The 9,623-nt window shown below is 47.2% G+C and overlaps 1 protein-coding gene across 10 annotated transcripts in view; it reads right to left on the bottom strand.

Moving 5' to 3' along the window:
* Positions 1-249: 249 nt before the first annotated feature.
* Positions 250-9,623, bottom strand: part of AHCYL2 (adenosylhomocysteinase like 2) — a 228,156-nt gene continuing 218,782 nt past the window's right edge. For 6 of the 10 annotated variants that reach the window (XM_008258209.4, XM_008258210.4, XM_008258213.4 and 3 more), the window contains exons 13-17: positions 9,412-9,510; positions 7,518-7,586; positions 7,319-7,397; positions 3,377-3,497; positions 250-3,009 (exon numbers count right to left, since the gene is read on the bottom strand). In XM_008258209.4, the coding sequence (XP_008256431.3) occupies positions 3,003-3,009; positions 3,377-3,497; positions 7,319-7,397; positions 7,518-7,586; positions 9,412-9,510 (375 nt within the window). In that variant the 3' untranslated portion in view covers positions 250-3,002. Of the gene's footprint in view, positions 3,010-3,372; positions 3,498-7,318; positions 7,398-7,517; positions 7,587-9,411; positions 9,511-9,623 lie in introns of those variants that run through there. The other 4 variants (XM_002712027.4, XM_008258211.4, XM_008258215.4 and 1 more) reach the window with 1 other exon arrangement.

Below are 9,623 nucleotides of genomic sequence, written 5' to 3'. Positions count from 1 at the left end.
TTCTTACATACGGCCAGGGTGTGTGTGTGTATGGTGGGGCAGGTAGGGGGTGCTGACAAGATACTGATTAGTGGAGTGAGCAACATGGAATAAGGTTCTCAAGACTAAGTTCATTAAAACATGCCTAGTGGTAACTGCTTCAGCTTTTTACACCCCTGTCCTGTAGCAGACTCACTATCTTGTCATCCAGAGACCTCTCTCACCTCAGTTCCTAGTCTGCAGAAGCAAAGAATACTCTCAGGACAAAAATCCACGTTAAGAATATTTTATTTGTCTTTTGAGATTACATAGTCATTATTGCTGATCTAATACAATCACTTAGACATAAAGATTTCCAAGAGCTTCTCAAAAGTGGTGATCCTTAGCAATTTTATTCCTTTCAGTAAGATGACATTGAACACTAGATGATTATTTTTAATATATATATTTATGTATGTATATATAGCTTAGAACTTGTCACATATAATTTGCTGGTGTTACCTATTTTCCTTCTGTAATTTTCCTTTATTTAAAAAGCTTAATGCAATAATGCATCTTGATTTTTTTTTAAAACCATGACAAAGTTAATTTTGAGAAAACCACAGGAGCAGCAATTTCTGATCTGTTCAGAGAAAAGCCAAGCAGCACAAAAGCTTTGCAGGAGTCTGTGGCCATGGGGAGCCGTGCTCACATGGGGAGGGGGCAAGAGGGCATAGGGAAGGGAAACTAGATATAGATATGTTTTTAATGAGAAAAGAAAACAATATTCCCATCATGAAGGCAAAAAAGACCTTGAAAAGTAGCACAAATTCACTGTAGAGAAAATGGCATGTATCCCCACAGGCCAGGGCCACATACAAAAAGATAATTAGCCTTCTTTCCATGCCTACACCTAGACAAGATGCACCTAAGGTGAGAGGCTGGAGACACCTGCTCTGATTCCAAGGGTACAGGGAATAATGACCTGATTCCAACACCAAGATAGAACCCAAATACCCAGGAGACCTGGGCCTCCATATTAAGGGCTGATGACAATGGGTCCTCTGAGAGAGGCGAAGAGAGGTCATCTGAAACTCAGATGCAAATACCTCACCACGGGCAGCAACGCTGGCAGCCCAACTCAGAAGCCAGTGCGGCTCCTTTTTCGGAACAGTTCTCTTCTCTAAAGCAAGGCAGAATGTACTCTAAGTACCAGCACACAGTAAGCTCCATAGAGAGCAAGGCTTTGCTGAGAAACAGCAGGTTATGATTTTTGGTCTAAGAATACAATAGGCTAGGGTCCAGATACGTGCCTAATGGAATCTGCTCTGGATAGAAGATGAGGTATGAAGAGCTGAATCTTTTGTGAAAGGGATCCAATTAACACACACATCAGGACTGGGTAGGCAAAAGGAAGAACTGGCAGAGCAGCCTGGCAGAATTTTCAGCATTTATGATCTTCCTCATAAAGAAAGGATATAGCCAGGTGTGTGGCCTGTCTCCCATACTTCTGAGGCACGCGGCCACTGAAGAGCCAGGCTCTCAGGGTTGAGCCTGTGAGATACACACCAAGGCAAACAGCCGTTTAACCAAGTACCACCTCCCTACCTCCAGAAGTAAGGTCACTTCCAGACGAGCTCTGAGAGTCTGTGTGAAGACTAGGGGACGGCGGAGAGGGTGGAGGTATGGGAGGGAGTCTGGAAGGGGAGGCAATGGTGATCCTGGGTGAGCTGGGGTTTCCTTCAGTCTCCTTGGTCTTGAGACGTTGAGGCAGATCAGCTTAGGGGAAAAAAAGCAAGGCGAGGGGGAGAACCAGCAAACATGAGAGTGTTAAATGGAGATGGTGGAGGGGAGAGGGACTTATTTAATTCAAGATTCTAAGGGCCACTCCAGTGGAGCCTTTGTGGACCAGCAGGTCCACCTCCAAAAGGAATCTAACTCTTGGAGTGGAACATAACATTTCATGCTGCTCTCCTGATTTTTTTTTTAAATGCTAGAGTTACTCAGGAAACTACCTCTGAAATTCATAATCTTTATATGGAATAGTTCAGATTATAAAAGATACGGCAGAGAAGAAAGACTGCAGATGCAGGCTCAAACTACAGATCTCTGCTTTATCAATGGCAATGGTCAAAGAGATGACTGTCTGATGAGGCTCCAATTAGCTTTGATCATCTGGAAACAGGTTAGTGTCATCTCTGTGTCCCTCAGCCAGTTGAGCTGCAGAGAAGGGAGCTTCCTGGGAAACCGCAGTGAATTGACAAGGAAGTAACCTATGGTTCCCAGTGGCGCTGGCCCCACTTCCTGAGCAGAGGTTGGTGGGGTTAGAAATGTCTGCTGGACACCAGAGCTGTTGAGTAAATACTGGAGGCACATCGCTCTTAGAACAAGAAAGCATTAAAATGAAAGTCAGTGTTCAAGGAGAGGAAAGGAATCTGAGATAAGGAAGCAGACCCCAAGCAGGCACGGGCAGAGGTGAGTTCTTGGTAGAGCTTGTCAAAGTCATACACTCCCTCCTTACTAGCCTTGCTATAAAGAAGGCAGTGACAGCGACGGTCAAGGCTAGGAACCCAGGCTGTGTTCATTTAGTGGCTTCCAAAAGGTTTCACCTGGGGAAGGGTCAAAGCTGAGAAAGGCAGCTGCTGAAAATGCATTCCAGAAAACCCCAGGGAACAAGGAGTCTGGAATCCCTGGACTAACTCCTGAGCCTGGACACGAGGAAAAATGGCCATTGCTGAGGATTCTGAGTCAATGGGGGTGGGGGGATGGGAATGATGCACTAGGAACCTCACCCCATTTCTTTCCTTCCTCAGCCTGTCTTGTGCAGCTTTCATGGCCCTGGGGGCAGTAACCACACTCTGGGCCAAGGCTACAGGCACAGGATTCTAGATTTTAATAAATAAATAACCTAACACATAAGGTGAGCACGGCGGGAAGCTCTGATCGGAGAAGCAGCTTGCTGGATTCTTTCTTGTGTAGTAGTGGAGAAAAGGCTTGGAGTTCTTCGATTCCTTAAAACTTCTTCTGGCTTGAGTTACAGGAACTTAATACCTGGAAGGAAAAAGAAAGATGAGACTGTGACACTATCCGCTAGCGGGGCTGCTGGGCCGTGAAGAGCCTAAAGGTCTAATGGGGAGGCAGGGACTTTTCTGGAGAGCATGCTGAGGGGAGACAAGTGTGGCTCTTTCCCATCAGTGAAAAAGGCCAGTATTTCTTTGGGAGGAGAACGCTATTGTTTGCAGGAGGCTCCAAAGAGTCCTTCATGGGGGCTGGGAGGGTGGGGGCGGGGAGCAATGAGGAGGATTGGGTTTACTTGTCTGAGTTGATGTAAATGTACATGGAGGGGAGAAAAAGATCCACTCCTGAGTGGGAGCTCTTCACTGTCTAGGCTCTCCTGGTTTCTGGGGGGCCCAGTCACCTGTAGTAATTAGGCTTGAAGGGCCCATTCTTGTTGAGTCCAAGATACTTGGCCTGTTCATCTGTCAGCTCCGTCAGGTGGGCATCAAAAGTGGGCAGGTGCAGGCTTGCCACATACTCATCTGGAACAGATCACAGAGCCCTGCATGAGCTTCCACGCCTACTATTTGGCTAGTCTCCCCAAGCTAGGCCTTAAAACATTGGTGGATACCTTTAAATTCCTGAAGCTGAATGAAATATGCTCAACATTTGCTCACTGGCCTTCAATTCTTCCCTTTCTCCCTCCCTTCTCCCCTCCCTTCTTTTCATTTGAGAGGCAGGAAGACAGAGTAAGCAAGCTCCCATTTGGTTGACTTCCCCAGATGCCCACAATGGCAGAGACTGCTCTGGGCCAAAGCCAGGAGCTGGGAACTCCATCCAGGTCTCCCATGAGGGTGGCAGGAACCCTATTCCTTGAGCCATCACTGTAGTCTCTCAAGGTGGGCATTGGTGGGAAGATGGAGTCAGGAGACAGAGACCGTACTGAACCCAGGCACTCCAGTATGGGACACTGGCTTGAAAGCCTGCATCTTAACTGACAGGCCAAATGCTCACCCTTGGCCCGCAATTCTTAGGAATGTTTGCTTTCACTTTTATACTTCATGCCTTAAAAAAATAATAAAATAAAAAAGACTTAGGTGGCAGAATAACAGAGAGAGAGAGAGAGAGACAGAGAAGGATCTTCCATCCATTTGTTCACTCCCCAGATGGCTGCAAGCCCTGGCTGAAGCCAAGAGCCTGGAACTCAATCTGGGTCTCTCCTGTGGAGGGCAGGGGCCCAAGCACTTGGGCCATCTTCTGCTTCTATCCCAGGCACATTGGCAGGGAGCTGGATTGTAAGTGGAGCAGCCAGGGCTCAAACCAGTGCTCACATGGGATACAGGCCTCACAGGCCGGGGCGTAACCCTCTGCACTACAAGGCAGCTCCAAAACAACATCTGTTGCTTACTAACTCTCAGCCTTGATCCTTTCCTGCTCCTCAGAAAAGTGAGGGAGAGAGAAGCACTAGGTCTATCAGAAAGAACGCGACAGAAGCAGAACTCTGCATTTTAGGTCGTTCAGCAAAACTAACAGCTGGGGGAACTGGAAGAGATAAATAATAAGGATACTACGCTATTTGTTTTTAGTACTCTTAGTTCTGTTTCTGTGTATATTTTATTACCTGAATACACTACACTTGATTATGATTTTATGTCATTTCCTTTAAAAAGTTTGTGGAAAAACAGAATTAGAGATAACATAAGGGGGCAGGCATTTGGCTTAGCAGTTAAGATGCCACTGGAGATACCGGCATCCCATACTGGAATGCCTGGGTTCAATACCCATCTCCTGCTCCTGACTCCAGCTTCCTGTTAATGCAGACCCTGAGGTGCAGTCGTGAGAGTTAAGTAATTGGGTCCATGTCACCCACGTGGGTGACCTGGATTGAGTTCCCAGTTCCTGGCTTCAGGAGGGCCCAGCCTTGGCTATAGTGGGCATTTGGGGAGTGAACCAACAAATGGGAGCTCAAGCTCTCCCTCTCTTAAAAAAAAAAGATATGGACTGTTCTATTTCTTTTATAGTCTTTCAAAGTGACTATTAAAAGTTAAAGGGGGGGGCTGGGGCTGTGGCGTAGCGGGTAAAGCCTCTACCTGCAGTGCCAGCATCCCATATGGGCGCTGGTTCGAGACCCAGCTATTCCACTTCTGATCCAGCTCTCTGCTACGGCCTGGGAAAGCAGCAGAGGATGGCCCAAGTCCTGGTGCCCCTGTACCCGCGTGGGAGACCTGGAAGAAGCTCCTGGTTTCAGATCAGCGCAGCTTCGGCCATTGCGACCAACTGGGGAGTGAACCAGCAGATAGAAGACCTCTTTCTCTCTCTCTCTCTCTGCCTCTCCTTCTCTCTCTGTGTAACTCTGCCTTTCAAATAAATAAATAAATCTTAAAAAAAAAAAAAAAAAGGTTAAAGGGGATTACAAACAGCAGCTCTACCCTAGTGTGAAAGCACAGAAAACCTGAAGCTGATTTGCTCCCTGATCTTTGCCTGAGGAGATTACAAACATACTGTATCAGTTCAGGTACTTGGGGCAAGCTCTTTAAAAATTTAATACCGTTTAATGTTTCCCTTATACCAAACATCCATGTAACTAAACTCTTAACAGGAGCCATTCAGTCTCTCCGTGGGTCTGAAACAACGGGGCTAGCCTTAGAGGTCTAGCTCAAAGTCCTGTCTGAGACAGGTAGGGGCCCAGACCGGTATGCCAGAGGTCACAAGGCAGCAGACGATTCCTTTCTTTTGGGAGATTATTTTTTTTCCCTGTGATATTCTTGCAGACAAGACACTTAGAGAAAATCCTTAATATTCACAGGCAGGGTAAATGAATTACAGAAAATATCACATTTACACTTGGGAGACCCATATAGAAAATAGGAAAAATTATCTAGCAATGGAACCTAAGAATCCTAGTTCCTACTTTTTAAAATAAAGATATCCAGGGTGAGCACTGTGGGACAGTGGGCTAAGCCAGCACTTGGGATGCTGGCATTCCATATCAGAGTGCCTGGTTCAAGTCCCAGCTACTCTACTTCTGATCCAGCTTCCTACTAAAGCATTTAGGAGGCAGAGTGTGGGGAGCAGCCCGGACTGGACTGAGTTACTGGAATTAGGACTTATTCTATGCATCTGCTCTCCCACAATATGGCGCTGGGAGAGAAGTAAACAGCTTCTACACAGCTGCCTCCAGTTCAGCTAATAAACTGTAGGACTTGCTCCTGATTGGAGGAGAGCAGCGTACTCGGCGTGTGGGCAGCCGAGTTGGGATTGGCAGAGGAGGACTATAAAGGAGGAGAGAGACGGCATTCACCAGGAACATCTATGGGGAACATCTAAGGGGAACATCTAGCTGAAGGAACACCTGTGCAGCCCCCCGAGAAAGCCGGCCGGCAGTGTGCCGCTCCCCTGCGGAAGTGGGGAATGCGGCCAGGGGGAACTGCCCTTCCACGGAGGTGGAAGGGATAGTAGCCAACCCGGGAAGAACCAGCAGCAAACCCGGGGAGGGCCGAGCAGACGAGAGAACAGCGCAGGGTCCTGTGTCGTTCCTCCACGAAGAGGGGGAGCGACATAATGGTGCCGTGACTCGGATAGGAAGCCTAGGCAGGGTTTAGTGTCGTTCCTCCACAAAGAGGGGGAGCGACAGCAGAGCAAGTGTTTGGGCCCCTGCCACCCACCTGGGAGACCAGATAAGAGTTTCTGACTCCTGGTTTTGGCTTGGGCCAGCTCTGGTTACTGCTGGCATTTGGGGAGTGAATCAATGGATGAAAGAATCACTATGTTCCTAACGTTGTACTTATGAAATGCATGAAGTTTGTATCCCTTAAATAAAAGGTTTATAAAGAAAAAGCAAACAAAAGAACTCTCTGTCTCTCCCTCTGCTTCTATTACTCTTTCAAATAAAATAATTTTTTTAAAAAAGATAAAGGGGCCAGCACTGTGTGTAGTGGGTTGGAACACAACCTGCAGCACCAGCATCCCATGTGGGCACTGGCTAGAGTCCTGGCTGCTCTGCTTCAGATCCAGCTCCCTGCTAACACCCCTGGGAAAGCAGAAGATGATCCAAGTGCTTGGGTCCCTGCACCCATGTGGGAGAACTGGATGCAGTGCTTGGCTCCTGGCTTCAGCCTGGCCCAGTGCTGGCCATTGTGGCCATTTGGGGAGTGAACCAGTGGATGGAAGATCTCTGTCTCTCCCTCTCTCTCACTGTAATTCTGACTTTCAAATAAATAAATAAATCTTTAAAAAAAGAAAAAAAAAGATAAAGACAGCTTTTCTCCCCCTATCCATAAGAAAGTTAATATTCCCAAACTTCCTTCAGCCTCTGACCCTGAACCACTCTGGCAAGGATGAGGGTGGAAGGGCACATGCTTACCCATCTTCTTGGGCAACAGGTAGACATCTTGCTTATAGCGACCCTCAGGAGCATTGTAAAGCTCTATCAAGGCAAGAGCCTAGACAAGTAGAGAGGCGATGCTGACGTGCTGTTCACACAACCTGCCCCACCCCGAGTGACACCCAGCTCATCCCAGGACCCTCTCCAGCCCTCTGTGGGCCCACTCCGGAGGCCTTACCTGGGTAGTCGCAGTGATTGAGAGCACAAATGTAGGCACTGTGGAGCAGCTTAGGTTCAGCAGACGGCCCTAGTGTTCAAAGGTGAAGACACAAAGGGGTTAGGACAAAGTCACTGGGCTCTGAAGAGTCAGGGGGGAGTAAGACTAGGACTTCCAAATACCTTCCAGCTAACACTGAGAGATAAAACGAAGGTGTCTAATAAATAGGAATTAACTGATTGACATGTGAATGAAACCCTGAAAAGTCTGGAAAATCTGATGAAGGTAGGAGCCAAACGATTTCTGGAATTACATAAAAAAGAACAGAGATGGTCACATGATACTGCCTCATACTGTCCTTTCCTAGGAAACTTGATTTAAAGATTTATTTATTTGCTTGAGAGGCAGAGAGAGAGAGACAGAGAGACAGAGAGGGAGAGGTCTTCCATCCACTGGTTCACTCCCCAAATGGTGGCAATGGCCGGAGCTGCACTGATCCGAAGCCAGGAGCCAGGAGCTTCTTTACCAATATGGGATGCCAGCACCAAGGCAGATGCTTAACCTACTATGCTACAGTGCTGGCCCCTTGATCAACTTTTTGATTAAATATATATCAAAAAACACTTGTGGTGTTTGCTTTTGTCATTATTACTAGGAAGTAGAACCTCCCAGGGCAACTAGGAATAAAGTCATCAGACAGTAGGCTGACCCACAGCTTTAACAAACTGCCTGTTTCCTTCCTTGTGAGGAAGTAATTCTGTCTCTTCACAGATGCCCTAAGGTACGCAAGAAGCTGTGATGCAAGGTAAAGATGAAGAGGACACACAAACGCAACTTTATGGGCTCCTAGATACAATGGGCCTTTTTTTTTTTTTAAGATTTATTTATTTATTTGAAAGGCAGAGTTACAGAGAGAGGAGAAACAGAGAAAGAGATCAATCTTCCATCTGCTGGTTCATTCCCCAAATGGCTACAATAGCTGAGGCTGAGCCAGCTCAAAGCCAGGATCCTGGAATTCCATCCGGGTCTCCCACGTGGGTGCAGGGGCCCAAGCTTGGGCAATCTTTGCTGCTTTCCCAGGTGCATTAGCAGGGAGCTGGATTGGAAATGGAGTAGCTGGGACTTGAACCGGTGATCAAAGGAAGTGGCCCCAACTGCTACACCACAATGCAAGTCCCAAAATGTATCTTTTACATTTTCATATTAAATATCTTTAATATAAAAGACAAAACTGACTCAGAAAAACAGGAAACATTACAATTCTCCTTGTTACTTTGCTTTCTTTCCCTGAAGTCCTGTCAGGAGTCCAGGACTAGGAAGAGGAGCTTTTAAGGGAGAAAAATGATCAGACACTGACGTGGAAGGTCAGGTAGGACCAAAGTCAGGACCAAACGCGAGCCAGGAGAAGCCAACATGGGAAACACAGCCAAGCCGCTCGTGTACAGCGGGGTGCTTCTGCACACAAGGCTGTTAGGGGAAAGGACACTCAAAACCAAGGAGTCTGTCACCAAAGACACGACTTTTCCAGAGCTTGCCTGAGATGGTCTGAGTTAGCAGTCAGGAATATCTACATGGTGCTTACTGATTAAACCATCCCACAAATAGCATTATCTCTTTGTAAGCATCACTCAAAGTGGCAATGATTCTATCCGTTAATTCCTTTCACAGTTACAGTCATTATCTGACTCAACCTGTAGCGTGACATGGAGAGACAAGATAATTGGTGAAAAGTGGGGAACCAAAATAGTTCCTTAATTGTGGAATGAAAAGATCTTTCACCATTAGAAGTCAAGTCCTTTGGCAAAGTAGTTAAACTTATGCTTCAGACAAAGAGTTGAAAGGATGAAGGCGCACGAGGAGGAGGGGCTGCAGTCTCTCTTGTCAGGGGAGTATCTGTTCCCAGGCCCGGTCTCACCTCTGCCAGCAGCACTATCCTCTTGCCATCAGGCCATATCACGTGGTCCACTTGGGATCTCACCCGCTCCCAGGTCAGTTCTGGGGTCCGCAGGCTCGCCTGGAACACAGCAAGCACAGCATCAGCTGTGGGAGGTCCCGTGTCGGGCACAGACACGGAAGGGAGCCATTGCAAACAGCAAGTTGAAGGAGCAACCAACATGCCGGATGAAC

Source organism: Oryctolagus cuniculus, chromosome 3 (assembly GCF_964237555.1).
Source record: "Oryctolagus cuniculus chromosome 3, mOryCun1.1, whole genome shotgun sequence".
In the NCBI taxonomy this organism is placed as follows: Eukaryota; Metazoa; Chordata; class Mammalia; order Lagomorpha; family Leporidae; genus Oryctolagus; species Oryctolagus cuniculus.
The sequence above is the reverse complement of the archived record's forward strand: the minus strand, read 5'-3'. Positions and strand labels throughout refer to the sequence as shown.